This window comes from Borostomias antarcticus (genome assembly GCF_949987555.1).
Source record: "Borostomias antarcticus genome assembly, chromosome: 8".
Lineage (NCBI taxonomy): Eukaryota > Metazoa > Chordata > Actinopteri > Stomiiformes > Stomiidae > Borostomias > Borostomias antarcticus.
The window spans coordinates 4,553,093-4,576,871 of NC_140241.1; the positions used below are offsets into that span (position 1 = coordinate 4,553,093).

At 41.6% G+C, this 23,779-nt stretch overlaps 2 protein-coding genes across 2 annotated transcripts; both read right to left on the reverse strand.

The window, feature by feature from the left end:
* Positions 1-3,000: 3,000 nt before the first annotated feature.
* Positions 3,001-8,469, reverse strand: igflr1 (IGF-like family receptor 1). Its single transcript, XM_084441882.1, has 7 exons — positions 8,364-8,469; positions 7,616-7,805; positions 6,235-6,283; positions 6,047-6,119; positions 5,844-5,933; positions 5,589-5,747; positions 3,001-4,468 (listed from the first exon to the last, which is right to left on the reverse strand). Exons 1-7 carry the CDS (start codon positions 8,458-8,460, stop codon positions 4,143-4,145), a joined length of 984 nt encoding a protein of 327 aa, XP_084298008.1. The 5' UTR covers positions 8,461-8,469; the 3' UTR covers positions 3,001-4,142.
* Positions 8,470-12,719: 4,250 nt separating this feature from the next.
* Positions 12,720-18,301, reverse strand: zbtb32 (zinc finger and BTB domain containing 32; the record flags this gene model as incomplete). The annotated part of the gene is made up of 4 exons (XM_084442038.1): positions 12,720-12,949; positions 13,415-13,582; positions 15,747-15,856; positions 17,391-18,301. 4 exons carry the CDS (start codon positions 18,299-18,301, stop codon positions 12,720-12,722), a joined length of 1,419 nt encoding a protein of 472 aa, XP_084298164.1.
* Between the last annotated feature and the right edge of the window lie 5,478 nt (positions 18,302-23,779).

Consider the following 23,779-nt stretch of genomic DNA (forward strand, 5'->3'; position numbering starts at 1 on the left):
GGTTTGATCTGTTACAAAAAAATCTGATCTGACTGTAGGCCTACTGCTCAGTGCTCATCAAGCTACAACTAGCCAACATGCTCACAATGGCGAAAAGAGCTATAAAAACAATTGACCACTTCTTCATAAAAAAAGAAAATAAAACTGGCAATGCTAATGAAGAAGCTACCACTCGAAATGACACCGCAGCAGGTGCAATCGAATGCAGAAGTGCAGAGGCTATCGAAGCTAGCACTAGCAACTTCACCACATGGATGTATTAATAGAACGGCGAGGAAGCTAGCACCAGCAGGCAGTTGCAGTTTGATGTTGTGATGTTGGGTATGGCCTAGTGCTTGGTCATAAAGTCATATTGACATACTTGTGGTGTCTTGATGAAGTTTGAAACGTTGTGCATATTGAATTGTCATACGGATTTCTTATTAGCATACTGTTCACAACTGGCATTCTTTGTAAATAGATGGGACGGGATGGCAGAACTGTTTTTTTTTTCTCACGTCAAAATGTTGCCCCCCCTACTCTCAGAGGGTAAAATCGCCTATGCTGCCATGAGGGATGAGTGAAATATACTCTAATCCACATGCTGTTCAACACATACTGTATACAACAGATTGCTTGAGCTCTAGAATAGTTGTATTCATTTGTGTTTCTGAGTTTAGACTGTGAAACTAGAATTTTGTGCTTTGTGCTTTATATAATGGTGGCAGTCTTACAGAAAAATTATTCTCCTGCTTTTCCTGTTTTTGTTGTTGTTGTTGTTGTTGTTGTTTTTAAATATAATACTTATATATATATTTTTTTACAACTTGTACCCTTTTCACACAGCCAACCTGTACTTAGTAGAGGCATTATACGACATGACCCTGCGCAACTGGCAAGAGAAACTCTTGCAACTGTTCTAGTCTCATGAATGTAATTTATAACATAGCAAACGTCCTAAGAAATCCAAGTGGTGGAAAGTATTGACAAATACTGGAATCAGCGATGCCACAATTTCCCATGTAAAGAAAAAAGAAAAGATTTATACATGTCTTTTATGTACTGTACACACAAAAGGTTCAGTACTGTCCACAATCAACCAGAAACTGTTTTACATGGAGTTGGATGCAGTACAGTGCATGTGCAAAAGGAATGACTTTGATGCATAAGTCAGTCAAAATGATGGCCTGGGTCCAGACATTTGAACCCGCCCACTTAAAGTTTGCTGATTCTTGAAGTTCTCAACTGAGTGTAACGAGTTGACAATTCTGTGTGATATCAGGCTATCAAAATGACCCATTGGTTTCATTTTCTTGCAATACTGCATCTTTGTAATAAAAGGTTTTTATAATTTCATATTCCAAGTATTCCTCAGAAAATGTTTTGGATATCAGACCATTTGCAGTTTTAATTTGCAGGTTAATATATTTTTTAATGAATTGTTTTTGTATTACTGAACTTCTATAAGGGGGTCAAAAATTACCTGTTTGCATTTAATAAGATAACATGATTCCTATCAACTGCAACTGTCAGATATAAATGTACTGTGGACCACACATCCAATAACCTATCAGTAATGGTGTCACCACTCAGATCTGATACATGCATTGTCTTAATGTTTCTACCTCAGAAAATATTTGATGTCATCACAATGATATATTTCAACAACATATTTGCACATTCATGACTATTGTGTGAAAGAGTATGTGTTATCATGTTTAGCCTACATTGTAGTTATCTACTGTAACACTAGCTAGCTAACTAATAGCTACCATTACTGTACTGTATGTGTTGTGGTTATGTTCTTGATGTAATTGATGTGCGTAACATGGAGAGAGACTTACTATGATATTTCTAGTTTGCTTGTAATGGCATCTAACCTGTTAGGTAGCCTAGTATCCTAGTAATGTTCAAAATCTGTTAAAAAGTGAAAAATAAACATTTCAAACATCAAGAAAAAATCATTCTTGTGTGGACCAAAATATAATAGAAATCATGTCCTTCTCTGGATATAGCGTTGATTGAATGAGTTATACCTGTAGCATCCCATGCATATTTTTGTGTTTACCTATGCTAATTCGGTAGAACTGGCACACACTTTTAATTTATGATAACAATGGGATTCATTATGAGAACACAGGTGCAAACAAATTCTGCAGTGTACGAACACGTCATGAATCAGATGGAGACTTTTCTTAGTAAAATGAAAGACATTGTTTATGTTGTGTCTGGTCTGTGTGTGAAATGTGCAGAATGGCTGTGTGAGTCAGGGGTGACTCACACTGGCTCACAACTATTTTAATGGCACTAGTTATTCCTGAGTAGCCTAATGGTTTTCAACTAAGGGCTTTGGGACTTAGCTACATGTTTCCAAGGTCTTTAAGTCAAGGCCCACTTTTATAGAATTCACAGCTACATTACTATTTACACACATGATAATCTTAGTACGCCTACAAATAGGCTTGTGAGCTAGTGTAATGAGTCGCTCCTGACTAGAACAGCAATTACTCATGTTCTACACATGGCAGACACGGACCAGACACAACATACAGTATGTTTCTTTTGAATTTACTATTCAGAAATGTCAAGTACTGTACAACTCAGAGCAATAATTCCGTAGAACATCAAGTCAAAAACAGGCATCGGAGTAGGAGGATGTGAAAGAACATATATGGAGGTTCACGTAGCCTACAGTATTAACCACCCGTAGTGTGACTGCTGCCGTGTGCTGGACACTGTTGTTCCCACCCAGAGCAGAGCTGTATCAACATACAGGAAAACTACAACGATACATTTTAATGTAAAAGTAAATACTACCAAATGCATCAAAATAAAATACAAACTATAGGTATTTAGGAAATGTATTTAAATTTATTTAATTCATGTATTTTCAAAATATACATTAAAAACTATAAATTGTGTGAGCACAAGCTTCCAAGCCAGTTTCTTATTAACACCAAACTAGTAAAGACTGCTTTTAGTTATGATGCTCTGAAAGCATGGAACAAATTTCAGGAGTCTTTTAAATTACATGTCTTAGTCACTTTGGCCATTAAAAAAAATATGATTCAGGAATATGAAGTCGAGGTCTGTGTATGTTTTAATAATGTTGTCACTGTATTGTATCAAAGGGATCTAGAGAATTGCATATAGTAGATAGGTATCTATTACATATAGATAGGTTTCACATATTTTGTTTTGGTGCATTCAAGATGCTTAAGCTCTAGAAGTGAATGCTGGATGGAGCCAAAAGCTGTCTTCAAAGCAGACAACGCTCCTCCTAATGAAGAAGCAGATGTGTAAAGTACAGTATCATCTGCATAGAAGTGCACCTTACATCTAGTTTCCCAAGAGACAATGTTGTAAATATATAAGATGAAGAGTTAAGGTCCTAAAATTGAGCCCTGTGATACACCTTTAGTGACGTCTTATGGAGGAGGCTGAACTGAGTCAGCAACAATACATTGTTCTATTTGATAGATATTGCAAACCACTGGCAATCTTTCTAATCAAAGCTAACAGAGACTAGTCTATTAAAATTGAGTGGTCAACTGTATCAAAGGTTGGCAGATGATATAAATGTAAGGGCTAAAGAACTCAACAGATCAGAGCTTTGCAGCCTTTTTGGCTAATTAATTTATCTGTTAGTTAATTCAAAACCATCAAAAGGTATAGGCAATGCGCACAATTGTGTAAACTGAACTTGTGGTGGTATATAATTGTCATTGCATACATTTTCCCCTTTTCCAACTTATCCCTTTTGCCACCAGGAGAGGAAAGTGTGTCACTGGCGCACATTTGATAGGCTTATACTTGTGGGCGTGAGTTTTGGTAAAAGAAAATGATTGAGGGGAGGTGACATTTTTGCATTAATGCATTATTTGCCCTGATTACCTGGCAATCGGTTCAAGGCTATGAAATGGGAAGTACTGGAAGTGCTTTATGAAATTAGATTCTATATATTTTTCGCATTGTCAAACTAGAACACTACTTTTGACTTGAAAGTGTTTCAAGTGTACGCCACCTCTCAAACTTCCCCTGCTTCCACCTTTATAACAGGCAGCTGCACTTCCAGCCTAACTCAAACGGGCATTAGCCTAAGATGTGCATCATTTGTTTCACATAAGTGTAGATAAGGTATAGATTTGCTGGACTACAGTATACTATACAATCTCCTTAGACAGGGAGAGTTTAGCGAGAACTAGCACTGCGTCATTGCGTCCCATCTCTTGCAGCAGCTGGACCAGGTGTCTTACGGTCCAGTCAGGGTGCCTGGTGGTGACTCCCTCCAGCACAGCTCTCAATGGACTCCTGCTCTCTTTCAGGGAGTAGGTGTAGGTTATCCAGGTGGAGGGGAAGGCGCAGCGTGAGGCCAGGTGTCTGGTGGTCTTAATGCCAGGCCTCTCTGGGTCCAGAAGGATGATTAGCTCCTCCACGACATCCAGGTTATCCAGGACAATTTGCAGTGGCGCTGACTGGATCTCCAAGCCTGCGGCAGAACATGAGCATTCAGATGTCATCCAAACACTGTTTTGCACAAGTATCTTACTACGTCTTAACACTCAGAAATGTTGTACAGTGCAATTCAAAATTGTATTAAATAAATCAAAAACGATAGAATAGTATTAAATAAAAAAACTATATACTGTATAGCCTATAAATCAAACTCAAAACGAAAATGTGTTCCTGGTCCTATTCTTTCTCACCACAAACTTACTGCCATAGGTTAAGTTGGGCCAGAATGATCCCTAAGGGCGTTCAGACACCAACAGTTTATTTTATTTTATTTTTATATACATTTTGTTGACAGCTTCATACATGTCAAGCCAGTCCATGTTTCATTTGTTTCCTGCGCCTTCCTTCTTTCCTGTCCACTTCTAAACTTACTGAGGTGAGTTTAACACGTGCACACTGTGCACAGTCAATGTTATCTTTAATGTTAAAGGAGTAACCTGGTGGTTGGTCACACTTTCTAGGGATTTATTTGCACAAGAGGGCATTGAAGTAACACAATGAAAGTATTAAATATGTCCGTTCTTTACTTTTTGAAAAGTAGGCGTGTTAAATTTGTTGTCCTTTTTTCAACTGGTTGAGAATGTTGTCCTAGTGACTCACACGAGGAATAACATTGTTTTTAACATTAGTCTAGTTTTAATTGACAGTCTAAGATGACTAAAAGAGGAAGAAAGGGAGGACTAAACAGGAATTTGAAATTGGATTACAAGAGTCAAATGTCTTTCTGACATGCCGCCATTTTTACTGGGCTATCTTAAAGATGCACAGTGTGTGGCAACCTTCCACTAAAAATTACTGGACTTCCAGTGTTCCAGTGTGTGGCCACCTTCCACTAAAAATGACTGGACTTCCAGTGTAACACAATTCAATCATGCAATCTGTGTGAACAAAGCGTTCCCCCACCTCACATAACCCAATCTAACCCCTGCTTACTGCACACGCACTGTGAAGAACAGTGCAGTTCTACGTTACATTAAAGGAGCAAATGACTTCCCAGCAAGGATATCTATGTGTTAATTAATACCGTGTACAGTGAAATGCTAAAAAAAACATGTCCGTTGGTATTGATGAGTAGTAGTAGCAGTGGGACTTACTAAGCGGCCCCCTGCTGGCCTCTGACTGCAGGGGAGTAAGGTCATCAAAGATGGCTGCTTCTTGTGAGTCCTTAGCATAGAGGTTTTCGTAGAGGACGCTCTCTGGTGGGACGGCACTTGTAAGGCTGTCTTTAGTACAGCCTGACCGTTGTTCTCTATCTAAACCAGACAGAAAGTGCCAAGACAGTGGTTAAGTAAACAAATAAACACAAATAGAGGGAATTTACTGTTTTACTGAATAACCTGTAGGCTTACCTCTAAACCTGAAACAGAAAGGTATTTTGTTTCTCTTCTTCCAGATTAAGAGTAACAAAACAAGAACAACTAAGATGATAGGGACTATCCCTGAAAGAACACAGAGAAGAATATCAAACACATGAAGTTTAGCTCCCAGGGAACATTCTATATTGTGTTTGATCCTCCATTAGAAAAATGCTAGGGGTTCGGTTGTGACTTACATGCAACAAGGTGAACAGAATGTGATGTTCTAGCATCCTGGTACACAGGATTAAATGTTGTCTCCCCAGTCATCTGGTTGTGTGACAAAGTCAACATGTATTCTGATTCCACTTACTAAAGGCTCAGTTATACTCCCCAACGGATGTTGAATAAAAGGATACTTTTATGCATTAAAAAGTGGACTCACCCTCATTGTGGTGGTCAGGACCCTGTCGTCCTCACAGTGATCCTGCTGCCTACAAAGAGATGAAGGGGTTGTTTACCTTGATGTCAGATTGAACTAGAAATAGTGCTCGGACAGCACAGACCTCCGCCCATGACTGCATTTCGTGGCTCTGTGCGCATGCACGTGCATGCGAGCAGGACATGTTTGGTATTGCTGCATTCGTTAGGTCCAAAGCTTAAAGGACTACTTCACCGCTGGTAATGTGAAGGTCAATTGAAATTGGGTCACCTATGTAGCAAACGTTATTTGTGAAATTTGTGCTTTATGGCCAGAGAAAAGACGGGAAATTCTTTTTTGCTCAATGGGAAGAAACCTACAACTACCACAATGCACTGCGCTCGCTGCTTACTGAGGCCACACCCAACTGAGACGGTGCGTGGAAGCCGTGAAAAACGACTGCTGCTGCAGTGGCCTGCTTTACGTTATCTGGCGGCTTTCCGGCAGGAGTAGTATCAGCAAGTAGGGAAAACTAATATCAGAATCGGAATATTTAGTAAGATTGTTCAACAATGGTTGTCGTATGCATTGTTCCCAGTTGCACAGGAAAAATTAAGAAAGCACACGCTGGAATAAGTTTTCATGGATTCCCAGTAAAAGACGAGGAGTTGTGGCTGCTGGCTACAAACATGACACAAGCTACCCTGCTAGAAACAACAGAGATAACATTTGACAAAGATATTATCAAATGTTAGACAACATAATAGTCATCAAAACTAGACAGATTTAAATTCAGTCATTAAAAGTTAAGACACTATGAGGAAGATACTGTAGTTGAAAATATTTACTTATATACCTCATGCATGAATCTTGGCAGGAAAACTTTGATAAGTAAGAGACATCAATTTGTCCATTGGCAGGCAGATAGGGATCATCACAGACCATTGTGCATAATGGGTTTCATGGTTCTATCTAATTTCAGATTGGTGCAATTTAAGATGTTACAATTGCCCCCAGTCTCCCCCTACCAAAGTATCAGTTCTGGTGAAATCCCTATAAAGTCTACAGTATGTAACCGCGTACCTAGGACTGGAATGAGGAATTGATTAGTGCTGATGAGATATTGTTAAGTACAAGTGATGTCAAGAATTCCAAATGTACCTATAGGCCTACTTTTTACATATGACAAAATAAACATTCTATTCTATTCTATTCTGTAAATAAATAGGCTATAAATATACCAACACATGCCACGGAAAACATTAGGTTACCTTTCGCCCTGTGCTGTCGCTGCATGGGGCGGAGGTAATAAAGACACGCCACCAAAAACATGACCTCTCGCCCTACGCTGCCGCTGGGGCGGAGGTAATATCAAAGACTCACTATGAGACGCCGCAAATCTCACCCATTTTGACAGCATCGTGTGTCCGCTGTGATGCTGCATTCACGGAATATTCGGCCGGCAGAACAAATGGAGCAGCGCTGGCATTTGTCGAAGCTGCCGTTGTTGAATGTATTACTCTTACATTTTGTGTACGCTGGCACAGCCCTGCCGCCATCGTCCAAAATACCACAGTTAGGAGAGAACTCATACCCTGAGACAAAAATCAAGATTAGACTATTAATAGATCTCTCATCCGTAGAGGGTCTGGCTTCTGATATCATATTGTGCTCCATAGCTAGAGCAGAACTGCAGGATCCTTTTCAGATAAGGTAGAACCCCTCGCTCTTGGAGTTTAGCAAACAATTGACCCTGATTGATCCTATATCAAAGGCTTTTGATGCATCCAAGAAGCACATGAACACTGTAGAATTCTGTCGTCTATACTTACTAATGACTTCTTTCAGTGCATATATACATTGATCTGTAGCCTACCAAGCTTACTTTTAAAACCAAACTGGTTGTCAGTGGTTGCGACATATTCACTAAGCCTATCTAAAATAATTCGTTCTAAAACTTTAAAAAGTATGCTAGCCAGAACTATTGGCCTGTAGTTGTCTATGTTGGATATTTTACCAGTCTTGTCTTTGATTACGGGCACCAACAATACAGACAAACATGGAATCAGGTAGTATGCCATGCATTAATAATCCAGTACAATTGCCTAGGACTACATTGAGATGTCCCTTTAGTCTAGGTTACAGCATCTTACCTGCTTTTATTTCGAATCTAGATTTACATTCCACACATGCGCGTGATGTGCCACTCCAAAAAGTGTGCAATAATTTACAATTCCTAGAGTAGACCATTTCAAGAGTTTCGACAGCGAACAGACAGTGGGATGGAAGTTGACGTGGGATTCGTTATATAGCCTCGTTGGAGGACCGTCCTCTTCCTCTTAAAATTATGTTTGTGATTGTGCACTGCATGCTGTTACATTTTACCTATAAATAACCAACAATTATACAATGACGTACGCCTAGTTAAATCCCTTCACTCAATTCAATGTCAATTTAATTCGCTTTATTAGCATGATATATTGTTCATCAGTGTTGCCAAAGCTTTTGTTACATTGACATGTACATGAAAATGTATGTACAAATAAAATAAAATAGTATTAACAATAAGAAATAAAGATTTGCACGGTAAACGCCCGGTCCTGAGCAACTTTCGGTTATGATCATATGCGCCATTATCCCATTATCGCTGTGTGCGCAGTGTGTTTAGTTTCCATAACAACATTCTTGACTCTACCCAAGTTCGATACATTGTAGGCTATAAGTTTTATCTTGTAACCAACCGTTACATTGCATTTCGCAACTTTTTGGCTTTTACTGTCATGTCAAAAAGTAGAAAGATTGCTCTGGCTGCCTATTTAGAGGCTGAAGAGGAGAGAGTTGGTGGGACTCGATGATGGGTTCATATCCTCCGTGCTGCTATCCCACCTCCGTCATGATTGGTCGTCTGATAAGAATACCCCTCACGTCATAGCGGATTTCTCAAAAAGTTAGGCTAGGCCATGGATGTATTAATTGAACTATAGGGTTGATGAACAATATGTCATGGTAATAAAGCGAATTAAATTGACATTGATTTGAGTGAAGGGATTTAACTAGGCGTAAGTCATACTCACTTATATAATTTATTTAATTTAATAATAGGCTACTTATAAATTCCCAAATTATATAAGTTTCATATTGCACAAATGTTCTAAGGATCTTGTGTGTTGCTTGGCTGTCATATCTAGGCCTATTACAGAACTACTAAGTCAGTACCCAGACAGCAATCCGATCAGGGCCATATACAGGCCATCTGGCACTTGTGGTTTAGTTCCGGCCCATATATGGCCCAGGGCTGAGTTTCCCAGAGGCATCGTAGCGCTACGTTCATCGTAAGAGGCAGAGATGCCTCTGGGAAACTCAGCCCAGATCCGCTTGCTTTCTGGGTATAGGCTACTCTTCTGCGGAGGCCCTCTACCACACCCTCCATCTTCTATTGCATCCCGATGTTTTACATCCGTTGCTAGTTGCGTAAGACATTTCTGGGAAAGTTCATCCTTCGAAAACAAGTTTTTGGAAAACATTCTCTTCAGTTCAACAAGTTCAGATTTTTTAATTTTTCTTACTCCTCCCAATTCCTTGAAACCAGACAGATTGGTCACGTCTGGCCCTTCGTAGTGCCCTAGCCTGAGCCTGTTTGCTTTGCAGTTGTAGTTTCCGGTCTAAGTGGATATTGATTCCCCTGTCCAAAAACAGGCCTACCCATAACCCTACGATGCGATGTGGCAAGAAGGGAGTGTGTATGGGTTGAGCACTATGACTCTCTAGACTGGGGGAGACAATGAAATTGCGACCACACAAGTAATGTTTATCTGTGTGGATGGAGTTGTTCAATTCAAAGCTGCATGGAATTCAAAATAAAACGTAAATATTTACTAAAAAAAGTATATACGAGATTTAAGAAAAAAAGGTTTGTCCTTGTTTTACTTTTTTGATTTAACATCTGACTACTCCTGGTCACCCAAGGCAAGGCAAGGCAAGGCAAGGCAAGTTTATTTATATAGCACATTTCAGCCACAGGGCAATTCAAGGTGCTTTACATGAGACATTAAAATCATTAAAACAAAAAGCAAGACATTATAGACATTTAAAACAAAAGGCAGGACAAATTAAAAGCATTAAAACAAAAAGCAAGTCATTATAGACATTTAAACAAAAAGCAGGACAAATAGAATACAGGAATAAAAGTTACAGTGCAGTATACTGATAAACATAGCTCCTCTTAGAAAGCAGTGGCAAAAAGAAACCCAGATACAGATTGTGTGTGGATATTGCCATCTTGTGGTGGAGGAGAGATATTACTTTTTTGGAATATATGGGCTGAGAGATTCACTGTTGACCAAGGTTCTCAAGATGCAGATACTGTGTGTCTTAATTCCTCTCCCAGGCATGATGTGCCAGGCTAAAACGTCTCTTACTTTGAAACAGAGGTCAAGTGGGGAGCCCACTTTCAGCCTTTCCTAACAATGAAGAAGGATTCTTCAGGGTGGACCTGAGTCGATTCCTCTCCACATACCAGGTCCCCCTACCCCCCCTGCTGCGCCAGCAAGGCCCAACAGCATGGCTCTGGCAGTGTGTGAACTCCGTTAATCCCGGCGGGACTGAGACATCTTGGGTGAGCCCCAGGAGCAGAGAGAGAGGTAGGTGTCACATGGGGCATTCACCATCCACAACGTCCAGGAAGAAAGATTCTCAGAGGTAAACAATGAGGAGAGCCAGGAACATATACTCCCCTTTAACACTGTCATTGGGATGCAACACCAGGGTTTAACATAATCAATCCATCCATCCATCCATCCATCCATCCATCCATCCATCCATCCATCCATCCATCCATCCATCCATCCATCCATCCATCCATCCATCCATCCATCCATCCATCCATCCATCCAATCATCCATCCAATCATCCATCCAATCATCCATCCAATCATCCATCCATCCATGCATCCATCCATCCATCCATCCATCCATCCATCCATCCATCCATCCATCCATCCATCCATCCATCCATCCATCCATCCATCCATCCATCCATCCGAGACTTACATGTATTTGCTTCCCAGATAGCAAGCGGATCTGGGCCATATACAGGCCAGATCTGGCCCTTGTGGCTTAGTTCCGGCCCATATATGGCCCAGATCCGCTTGCTATCTGGGTTGTGGCTCTGACTCTGAAGCCTCATTGCACATTGCTTTCTATAGTGGTTTTACACTATTCAGCATTACGTAATGATAATCAGATATTGTTACTAAAGATCACTGAAGACCAGGTGATACTACTGTAGATTACAGTTTACACTGCTATGAGAGATTATTGTTTGAACTTCAAGTCATTGTATTGTAATTAAGAGGATGTTTGAGACTAAACTAACTCAAACTAAACATGTAGATGTTCTTGTTTATAACTAAGGACAAATTATCTTTGAAATATTAGTTGTATGCTCTAAAGGTAATAACACACATCTTTGAAAATAAAAAGTATTTATTTTGTCTGTTGTCAATTCTTATTCGCAGGAGAGATCCCAGATAATTGCAAAAACACTGCTAGAAAGCTGTTGCAACATCCTACAAACACATTGGTCACGTTCCATCTGGCAAACAAATACAGACACACATATCTAATAGAACCAGCATTGAAAAGCAGAAGATCATTCCTACATACTGTAGTAGAATAAAGAATAGGAATGCAGTACTGGATCAAAACGGGTTTTCATTTAATTTCAAAGCTTTATTTATACTCGTGAATCACTGAGGTTTCCCTCATTTACAGTGATGGTGAGTTCACACAGAGACACAAATATCAACAAACAAATGCAATGTACAATAATAATAATAATATTAATAATAACAACAATAATAATAATATTAATAATAAAATGCAGTTACAGGTTTAAGTACATAGGTCTAGAGCACTCGAGGAACCCTGAGAACAAGCCGATCATTTCATCGGGTCTGGTAGGGGCCAAGGCTCCAGTCCAACAGAGACAAGATGTACAGTAAGATGGAAGTTGACCAATAATAGCTTTGAAAATAAACAAATACCAGTGATAGTTACGTCTTAGAGAAAGAGATGGCCAGCCCACCTCATGATAAAGAACACAGTGGTGAGTATCATTGCACAGCATGAAACAATAAGTGTGAAGTCATTGATTCTAACGCCAGAGAAACTAATGCATGCGAAATATGGCGACCACTACATTCTGAGGGACAGCTCTGTCACCGAGTCTCCCTGTGCTGGAAATGATTTGCATCACAGACTGATGTGCTCAGTGGATTTGAAGATGCTGCTGTCGGTGAACTATCACAAGTGTATATACATTACATTCTGTGTGTCATCTCAGGAAGACTAACCTGTATAAATAAAAGTCGAATAAGAAATAAATAAAAACGTCTCTACTACCATATATTAATCTAGGCCACATGGTTATGACTGTGAATATGTGATCTTCGCCTCGTGATCAGTGATCAGAGGCAGATCAGGTGGAGCCGAGGGGTCGAGGGGCGGAGCTCAGCTATGGCAGGTGTACAGGTAGGTGCTGCTGATGCCCCAGTCCGGGGGGAAGTCCTGGACTGGGTGGCTCTTCAGGTGTTTCTGCATGGCGGCCAGGCTGCTGCAGTACTCCAGGCACATCGTGCACTGATAGGGCGAGGCTCCGCCGTGCGTGCGCAGGTGCTTGATCATGGCGGAGTAGTCTCGCGACCGCTGGCCGCAGAGTCGGCACTCGAAGGGCTTTTCTCCTGGGGAGATTCAGATTCAGAGAACTTTATTGATCCCACGTGGGGGAATTCATTTGTAGCTTTCAATCAATCAATCAAAGCTTTATTTGTATAGCGCATTTCATACCCAGAGGCAACACAATGCGCTTTACAGAGAACAAGGGAGGTGGGCATACGACCCACTCTCTACATATTCCAGAGGGAAGCAAAAAAACTGTAATCACCCGGGGGCCAGATAAGTGAGCTGTAAAAATTCTTCCCTGACCTAGAGCTTTGCTTGAGTAACAAACACTTTGAACAACAACAACAACAACAATAACATACAACAACAATATTCCCGTGCCATACACAGTCCAGTAAAACAACAAGGTCGTTGTCGGGAACATTTAAGTCAAAAAGTAGATCACCAGAGGAAGGGAGAGGTAAAAATATGAGAAGGCGAACGTTTCTACGGTACGTACACGGAGGCCCCTCCACCCCCTTTACCTGTGTGCACCCGGTGATGTGTGTCCAACTGATGCTTCAAACTGAACCTCTTGGGGCAGCATTTGCACTCGTAGGGCTTCTCCCCGCTGTGTCCTCGGCGTGGGGACCGCACTATATGACCCAGCTTGTAGCCCCGCCCACAAAAGCCACACCCCAGGGACGCCGCACCTGAATAAAGAGAGAGAGAGAGGAGGAGGAAGAGAAGGATGAGATATCATTAAGCTCTGGAAGAAGATCTTTATAATGACCTCAATGTACATTAAAACTGTATACGTTGGGTACAGTAGCCTATCTTAGCCTCTTTAGTTCATCACCCATGTTACCATTAGCAAGCTTGCAATTGAAAATGGGATGCATCAACTGACACAACTTTAACAGACAAAAAATCATTTTGTACTGGTCAGCTTATACTTGAAAGCGTTTGTGTCCATAGCTTTCAGGTACTGTATGCGTGTTCATATTTACAACAGCCACTATAATCGTCATTGTAGTCAGGCTTCTGATATGGCCTACTAATAGCAGTGCACAGTAAAGGCCCACACTGCATGTTTACCGAGATCTGGTTACCTGCGGTTAGCTGTAGCCTCTATTCTGTTTAAAGCATCTCTACTCCCATGTTACTCCTTCTCACACTCAGTATTATGATGACCACAGTGTGCATGTGTAATTGTTTGGTGTACTTTCCACTGACCACAAACGAGGAGGATGCACCGGAGATAATTTAAGGTAAGGTGGTAAGGTGGCAATGACGTCCATCTATAGCTCGTAGCATCGCGCTCGCTCTCCCGTTTCAAAGGGTGAGCGCAGCCCATTCTTCTCGCATACCACATCCTCCCGAACACTAGGACGGAAACGGTCCTCTTACCGTGCACTTTTGTGATTCTCTTAATAAGCCGAGGTGCGAATTCAAAGGAGAGCGGAGTGCTTTGTAACCTTTCAGCAGCTTGACACCTATAGGCACTGGCGCGGCGTCTCTGTGGGGCCCTATATGGTATTTAAACAGGATGCTGAACACGGGGAGGGAGGGCTGGGGGGAAGAGTCAACGAACCACAACAGTGCAACGTTCACCACTCTAAACTCATCGTGCACAGACCCATTAGGCAGACACTTCCTGTCCAAACTCTATTTCGGCCTCAGTTTAACAGACACAGTGAAAGCAGAGCTTGGTAAACACTGATGCGAGGCACACAGGGTTTTAAGAACATCCAGGTTATATGTGATTTAGAAGCATGTGGTGTACTTTATACATATGGTACTGTATTTGCATTAAGGTAGGGATAATCTTGCATCTGATATTGAATGTCTTTCAGAAATGAGTGCTTGCTAAAGCCATCAAACGCATGCATGCATGCATGCACGCACACACACACGAGCACACACACACACACGCACACACACACTTATAGCTGATTTAAACCCTGAATATAGTTGCACTGTATCAAAACCACCCATGCAGAGCAGAGCATACAGTTTGTTCTACCCTGTAACCACAGTACAGCTTTGCTGCACCACATCACTCTCTCTTTCTCTCTTTCTGCCTCTCTCATCTGTCTCCTTCTCTCTCTCTCTCTCTCTCTCTCTCTCTCTCTCTCTCTCTCTCTCTCTCTCTTTCTCACCCTCTCTTTCTCATATTCTTTCTCCTTCTCCCTCTCTTTCTCCCACGCTTTCTTGTCTTCTCTCTCTCCTTCTCTCTCTCTCTCTCTCTCTCTCTCTCTCTCTCTCTGTCTCTTCCTCCCTCTCTTTCTCATGTTCGTTTCCGGAGGCCCTTCTTACAGTACCAGCCGCCATCAGCCTATTCATTTCATCCCTGGATGTCTGGACAAAATTGACCCGAGTCAGCATGGAGGGATGCTAAGGCTCTTGGATAGAACAACACACTAATGCCTACCAACTACCTCTTCATACAGGCATACTCTCTATCATTTTTAAAAATGTTTTAGATTGATTTTTATAATTGTTTTGTTATTGTTGTACCTTTGTAAATTTTGTGTCTGTTTACTTGTTTTAACCATGTACGGTGGGTGACCTTGGGTGTTTTGAAAGGCACCTTGAAATAAAATGCATTTTTATTATTATTATTATTATTATTATTATTTACTAAGACTCTTACCTACCTACCTACCTACCTACCTACCTACCTACCTACCTACCTACCTACCTACCTACCTACCTACCTACCTACCTACCTACCTACCTACCTACCTACCTACCTACCTACCTACCTACCTACCTACCTACCTACCTACCTACCTACCTACCTACCTACGTTCTGTGTTCAGCTGCCTGCATGGCTAGTGATGTTTTGGTGTTGGCTGTTTGGGTGGGTGTTACCTGAGGAGCTGCTGGTTGATGTGTGAAGCCACGGTCTCTCCAGCAGGGTCCTGGCACAGTGCTGGCACTCCAGGATCCTCCCCGCTCTGCCCGAACACTCTTCGCCGTATCTGCACGCAGGATAGATTCAATTACAAAATACAATTCGGAGAATAGTTTGAGTTAACTAACTGCAGAAAAGAGACCAGATATAATTTGTATTTTTTAATAGAAGTAGAGCTGCTCACTTTTGTATAGTGTGCTGAAAACGTGTGATGATTTGTCTTGAGGGCAGCCCTACACTAATAAGTGAGCAAAATATACTTGTGATGATTTGTCTTGAGGGCAGCCCTACACTAATAAGTGAGCAAAATATACTTGTGATGCTCGGCTGTGTGAATAGGGACCCTGGACTTTCCCATCGCGCGACAGCTTCACATACTCCACATTAGAAACTCTGTTCAACATTGTTTCAATCTCATGTTGCCTCAGGCATTTCCCTGACTGTCTGCAATTCTCCCCACTTTTCCTCAAGCAAAACTGAAAAATCTGATCTGTGTGAGCAACAGGAAGTGAACAGAGCGACAACTTCCTACGCCCCCAAATTGATAAGGACACAGATACGAGATCTGGAGGAGGGGGCAGGAAGTCAGGGTGATGCCGCGGAGTTGTTATTTCCCAAACTGAAACAGGGGTACATCAAAAAGGTTCCATATATATACTGGGCTTCTGACATAGGCTATCAATAGATCAGGAGTTTGGTTGAAATTAGTAGACTTATTGTTAAGGCACATTTGTGCAGGACCAGGGTTTAAAAGCTGGTATGGAGTTACAGTAAAGTAGTATTGGGGAGAATATCTAAATATGAATTATGCTGTACATGTGTATGTGTGTGTGTGTGGGAGTGTGTTTGTGTGTGTGTGTGTGTGTGTGCGTGTGTGCGTGCATGTGTGCGTGAGTTTGTGTGTTTTACCTGAACCAGATAGGAATAGGATTGAAATTAAATGTTTTCAGGGTAGGACTAAAATAGCTCTTCTGCGTGGGCAGATCTGAATGCCTTTGAAGTCTGGTATATATACTGGAGAGAAAAAAGCAAGGGGGCTTGCCTCTATATAGGACTCAGAATTACACTTTTCTGTACACTGTACACCATTAGAAATCATTTGAAAAGAGCAATTATCCATAAAATCAGAACAATCACATTGAATTACGTATTACTTATACAATCGCCGAGAAAATCATTAATTGGGAAAAATTTTCATTTTGAACTGAGGTTTTACTAAATATATTATGTAGATACATAACATATATGGATGTTTAAGATTTAACTTCGGATTCCTTTTGTGCTGTACTGTATGTATTTGTAGATACAGCCATTCAAACAGTTGAAAAAAAGGTGTATTTCTATTGTACGGGCAGGGGTTAATACAGTAGTTATACAGTATCTGTATCCGATGGGCACTAAAGGGTTAACTGTACCAACAGGGGAAACTCTGCTTGTTGGAAAGTGCAAGAGGGTAGAAGAATCAAACACTAGTGAGTCAAGTTGCTACAGCTTCAGTACAGGGAGCCCCAAGCTAGGCAAATTAGGGGGATTCTGTCAAGAAAAAAACAGGGAGAGAAGGGGAAAAAAGTAAAAAACAGAATACAGAAATCTAAAATTACCTTGGTCCTTCCCCTGGGCCTTCTCCCATCAGCACTTTACCCGCGAGGTCCGTTTTTCCCAGCAGGCCTTGCTTGAATATATCCCCGAGCTCTGGAGAGCCAGCGAGGAGTGTGTGTGTGTACGGGTGGAGGATGCTATGGTAGCCCATGACAGAGCCCTGGCGCGGGGCTGGGATGGAGGAGGCGAGCCAGGGGTACATGTGAGGAGTGGAGAGAGGGAAAGGATGTGCCAGAGCTTGCTGGGAGGGATGGAGGGAGTGCGATGAATAGTTCAGGGCCATTCTTCGCAGGGCGTTCACAGAGTGCCACCTGTACCTGGATAGGGAGCGAGGGCCGTGGCCGGTGATGACGCTGTCCCTGGACTTGGTCGCCTCCGACGTGGGTACAGCTATGACCGGCAGTGACCTCTTCCTCAGAGGGGGCGGACTGGAGGAGCCCTCCACAGACTGGGGACTTGGACTTTCTTTGGAGGCCTGTCTCTCTTCTCTCTCCTCCTCCGTGTTCTGACTTGGCTCCTTGGTGTCCCCGGCCTCTCCGGCCTGGCTGCGGAGCGTGTCCAGCTGGCTCCGACACTGCTCCTCCAGAGGGTCCATCTCCAGGAGCTGGGAGGCCCTCAGCAGCTGCTGCAGGTCAGCGTGGGGCACTTCCAGGGCCTGGGAGTAGCTGAAGTCCAGGACCTGCTGGAAGGTGTGGGGGGAGAAGAGCTCCAGGGTCCAGTGGAGCGGCTGGTCAGAAGCTCCCTGGAGGAGCTGCTGCGCCAGTGTCCGGCTAGCGCAGGCCAGCACCAGCCGGTGGGCCCTGAACGTCTGACTGTCCACGGAGATGACAACGTCACAGAGAGAGCCCGAGCGACGGAGGGCGTCCGCCTGCTGCAGGAAGTGGGAGTACTGGGAGTTCTGGAGCTGGACCATGGTGGCGAGGGGGAGGCAGGAGGAGAGTGGAGCGAAGCAGAGCAGGTGAACGGGCAGATGAACAGACGGAGGCTCAGCAGCCAGGCGAGACCATCGTACGGGTTATGGATCCTACTTCCTGCCAAGAGAGAGAGAGAGAGACGTTAGACTGCGAGGTGGAAAATTGTTTTGCAACTCAAGTGCAAGGATTGGGCTGTGATCAGCAGATATGCCCCACGTCTCTAGTTGTTAATGCTCTGTGTTTCCATTGCTGCCCAACCGTTAAGGTGTTTTCAAACTAACGGCGGTTGGGAGGAGGGGGTGAAAGTGGATGAGGTTGAAGATAAGGATGATAACATCACGCTGACGTTGTCTTGGCGCTGAACCAGATTCACTTTTTATAGTAACAATCCTGAGAGATCATTTCATTTACATTATTTCTCCAGATTATTTTCGGAGCTGTTTAGGTGTAAAAAAAATATGTTCAAACATAATTCGGTGGTAGACGGAGTACAGTATGATTCACAGTTTTTCAAAAAGTCTGTTACAGTACCTGACCTCGGTAGTAAAAGTGTGGGATGTATGACTGGTTGATGTGTGGAAATGTTCTGCGCTTCAAGTCAGCTTTGAAATGAAGCTCTAATGTACGTGTTGAAGCCACAAACCCCAGCAGAATATGAAATTATGACTAATGCCAGTACACACTGGATTCACAGACAAGTGTAGTGTTTACATTACAGTCATTTAGCAGACGCTTTTATCCAAAGCGACTAACAATAATTGCATTTAACGTAGGAAGAGCCAATGTACTACTACTTGCCAGAACTCACAAGTGCATCTTCTTTCTAAAACAAGTGACTAAGAGCATAATCTAGTGCTGAAGGCAAAGTGCAAGAATCACAATTTAAAGTACAGTGCAATATAATATGTTTGTTTGATTAACAAAAACAAAAGCCCATAACACACTGTAATTTGGTTTAGATAAGTATCTTCATTCACAACAATGTACTGTGGAGTAATCATGTTGCTTGATTGGAGCATTTACAGTAGCTGTGTTTACAGATGACAGGACTGAGAGAAAAAGAATGACTCAAATAATCAACAATATTGCAACAAAAAGTTACAGCTGGGAGCAACAGTCATGAATTAACTCTACACTCACTGAAACCTAAAAGTGATTATCTACTGTAAGTGGTCAGTTACAGGATTTTTATCTACAATTTTAACTGTTTTTATTTATTCTGTACAGCACTGTGTGCTACATTTACTTGTATGAACAGTGGTATATAAATAAAGTTGTCTTTGATTTTGACTGTTGTCTGCTTCATATCAGACAGCACTCTGTCTCTACCACAAAGTTATGTTTTTCGCTCGATAAAGGAGCCTTTGTTCTCTACAGTAACCCATATTCACTACTGTTCATGACAGTAACACAGATATGATGACTCCTCTTCAGTCTGCTGATGACAACTAACCATACAAAGGAAAGTAGACATACTCAAATGACATCACTTTGTTGTCATTGTTACTGGAATTGATGAATAACACCTTTATAACAGACACGGAGCTAGACAGCCATGTATACAGGCACACACACACACACACAGACACGCGCGCGTGTGTATGCGCGCACACACACACACATTGTGTATAATATTGTTCAGAGGTCAGTTTCACACCAGCAGTATGTATTGTGCTCTTGTATTGCTACAGTATTACAGTATTACTACAGTACCGGCAGTTGCTTGTTTAGACCCTTCTGTGAAAACACCCTAGTTTGCAAATCCAAACACCTCCAACATCTCTTGAGCTTTATACTGCAAATGGTAATGGATTCGCCTTTTGATTTCTGTATATGTTTAGCCATCTGCAATAATTACTGTATGTAATTTGGAGAAACGGAAAGACAATACTTTATTTGCCAGAAGTTATTATTCTTTTTCCCTGTGTGATAGTAGTAGTTATATTTCAGATTTGAAATGATGCACTAACATCATTGCATTCTTTATTTTGTCTCCATCCCTTACCCAAATACGTACAGTAGCACTGTGTAAATGTTAGTAGCAAGATACCACTCAATGAAATTTACTAATCCTAGACAGAGTTGTTGAACCTGGAATGAAATGATTGTTTTCTGCAAGAAAGCAAATGGCCGAAAGCAAATTCCTAGTACAGTATGTTGAAAAACTACAATGACAAAAAAACTAATTCTGATTCTTCAATGACCTGATGAAATGTGCTATCATTCATATCCTTAATTACAACACACTTTGACATTATGTGGTTTTTACTGTAACATTTAAAAGCATTCCAAAAATAAGGCCATATTTTGATTTAAATTGTAGCTATGTTTCAGTGATCGTGAAAACACTCTGTTCTGACCCTGTGACCTCTTTTAGTGTCTGTTACGGCTAGAGCGTTTCATACTCTTCCATTTGCACATCCATACATTCGTAGGCCATCGCTCAGCATTCTGACACAATGTGACATAAATTCATGAAATCATAGTAGGTTATATCATTTCAATCAATTGTTTCTGTACTAATGTAATGCCTTATGTTGTCACAAATAATTGTATGAGTAAATATAGGCAAGTGATTTAGAGTGAATATACAGTAGGCTAATTGCTCATTATACAGTATGGTTTGTTTTTTATGGTAAGATATGGTTTTAGATCATGATGTTGCAGGTTAGATAATTTTACATGGTACAGAGCCACTGTGGTGTGTATATTTAGATCTTTGAAGGTGAATATACTGCATAATTAGGCCTACACATTTTGCAGCATGGTTGGATAATAATTTACAATACATCCAAACTATGTGTCATCTGTATCATTTATAAAACCAAACAACAGTACAGTATTTTTGAATAGCTTAGCTCTACTGTGGCTGAACAAATCTCAAGAGAGAATTACTTCTCAAAATATTGGTGGGACATTCTACATGAAATATACTTCATACATGAAGACATACTTTTTCTTTTTTTGTGTCATTTTTCAGTTAGTTAGTTAGTTTCAGTCAGTTTGTAGCAGGGTTTACCTGAATTACCGAAAGGGTTCAGCTTTAGGTAATTCAGAAAATAAAATTAAGGTCAAATATAAACCATGGAGAATATGTTTGACTCAAAAAGCTGCATCATTCTAAGCATCATTCTCAGCATTGGATAAAAAATGAATTGAACTGACCCCAACCCTGGTTTGCAGGCAGGAATCAGGATGATATTATACTGTATATTACAGTATGTTTCATATCCTCTCATTATCTCTTTCTGTACACATTCGGTACAGTGCAATCTGAAGTAGCGCACTGATAGTGACATGATCAGTGCGAGGGGGCTGGTTGTTACAGTAGGCTAATCTGCATGCCCTCCATGGACCACACACAGGGGGAAAACCTGACATGCACTGACACCTCTTCCACATCCTCTGACAGCGCATCAGCTACCAGAGGGCCGGCGAGGACTCTGCTCCCCTCACAGGCGCATAGCTGGAGCAGCGCCGCATGTGAAGAGCCCAAGGAAGCACTGCCCTAAAAACCACAGGCATACCAGCTACACGACAGGATCCGCACATAGATTAGATTCAGGAGATAGAGAGAGTGGTGTCTGTGTGTGGAGAGAGAGAGAGAGAAAGAGAGGGGAGAGTGAGAAGAGAGAGAGGGGGAAGAGAGAGAGAGAGAGAGAGAAGATGAGCAGTTGTAGTGAAACTGCTCCAGGCTGCAGTGATAGTATAGAGAAGTCGAGCTGTTGACTGCAATTTAGAGACTCACCAGTTTACAAATGACTCAACTATCCCCTCTGGAGCCTCACGACCTTAACATGCTTTGTGGCCTCTGTGAAATGATATGGCTGGCTGGCTGGCTTGGTTTAGGTAAGGGACAGGGTGGTTACAGTACCTCTTCTACCTCCTCAGTACCGCCTCTTCTCACCTCATTTGCTGCTGATTGGTCCATCAGGGGGAACATCATTAAATGAATGACAGTTCCCAGACTTGACCCTTAGAGCATTAGGATTTTATATTGAGGCTCAAGGAAACATTTGTATGTATCCAATAATGTCTTAAAAGTTACATTTCAATATCAATTATAGTTTAAAAAATATATATATTATTATTTTATTGAGTATTTTAGATGGTGTACTAGGAAACTAGAAATGGAGTATATAACCACAGGTATTGCATGTTGTGCCTCTTTTAAACTATATAGAAATCATATCTACCTATTTTATACTCAATCCTGTTCTAAAAGAGAGAACTGGAACTAGAACTGGAACTAGAATGGTACTGGAACTAGAATGATTCCATACTGACTTATTATTTCAGCAGTTAGGTGGCTGAGTACGTAGGAGAACTGAACAGTTTGAAAAGTCCAGTGTTTTCCAACAGCCCTACTCACTCACGTCAGAAGCCTAGCTTTTGCATATCTGTCAAACGGTTCTCTGAAAGTGACATTTCAGTGATACATGTCAAACTACAGCTAAACAGATCTCTTTTCAAAGGTTGCCTCAGTTGACTCTGATTTTAAGCTATGTGATCAGGGCCAGTCATTGTGAATGTATACCATATATAGCATTATAATGTATAATAGATCAGACAGTCATTTAGATGTGATGGAAACTAGTTCCATTGCACCTCAGCATGTTTGTCAGAGCATACCTGAAGTGTTAACCACCGGTAGTAAACCCCTACCCTTCCGTAGAATCAAAGAAGGTGTTAAGATAGGTACGTCAATGACCACATCAAAACATTCACAATCATCTCTGGTGTGAGAAAACATTGCTTACATTTTACATTTAGGCGATCTATGTCTTCGTACAGTACCTATACCCTAAAATTCAACCATCTCTCCATCACACTAACCTTAACTCCACTAGTTGTTGCATATCAAGAAGTGCAGTTGGTCGTTTGAGCAGTTGAAGACCACTCACCCCTCATAATGAAGGCTTGCCAGGATGTCACACATCAAAACACAGTGAGTAAATGTAAGGTTGCAACCTCTGTTTCCCAATCTGCATGCCGATTATATTCCTCCCAGTGTTCTTAATGGACATCTCAGCAACTGTCTGGACATAGGATGATTTGTGTGCACTGTGTTAGAAATTGCAGAGGAGAATTTACAACAATTTATAGGTTAAAAGAAGTTGCTAAGAAGAACTGGTAAATGGTGGGAAGTGACAATGAAACAAATCACAGTCTAAAGTTGTTAAGAGACAGCAGCTCTGTGACATTTCACAGTACTTTCGAAACTGAAGTGTCACTTTCGGTGATGTCAGCAGACTGACAGCACATGGGCCACACCCAAGCCCCCGTGATCAGCTCAGCGCAGTGAATCCACTAGGGATGCAGGATATGCATTTTTCCGACCAATAACGATGACGGATATCCATCCGTATGTACGTAGAATAGAACGTTTATTTGCCATGTGGATTGAAGGCTATCTGGTCAGTCTCTCAGTTCCACTGCCCTGCCCTTGCTGACAACCCGCCCCCCCCCCCCCTGTT

Bases quoted from the DNA above. Each gene is read 5' to 3' on its own strand.
- igflr1 (XM_084441882.1), bottom strand. From the start codon at position 8,460: ATGGTCTACTCTAGGAATTGTAAATTATTGCACACTTTTTGGAGTGGC. The intron at 6,284-7,615 runs GTGAGATTTGCG...ATCTCTTTGTAG, and splicing joins ACACGATGCTGTCAAAATGG to GCAGCAGGATCACTGTGAGG. The intron at 5,934-6,046 runs GTAAGTCACAAC...GTGTTCTTTCAG, and splicing joins TTCTGTTCACCTTGTTGCAT to GGATAGTCCCTATCATCTTA.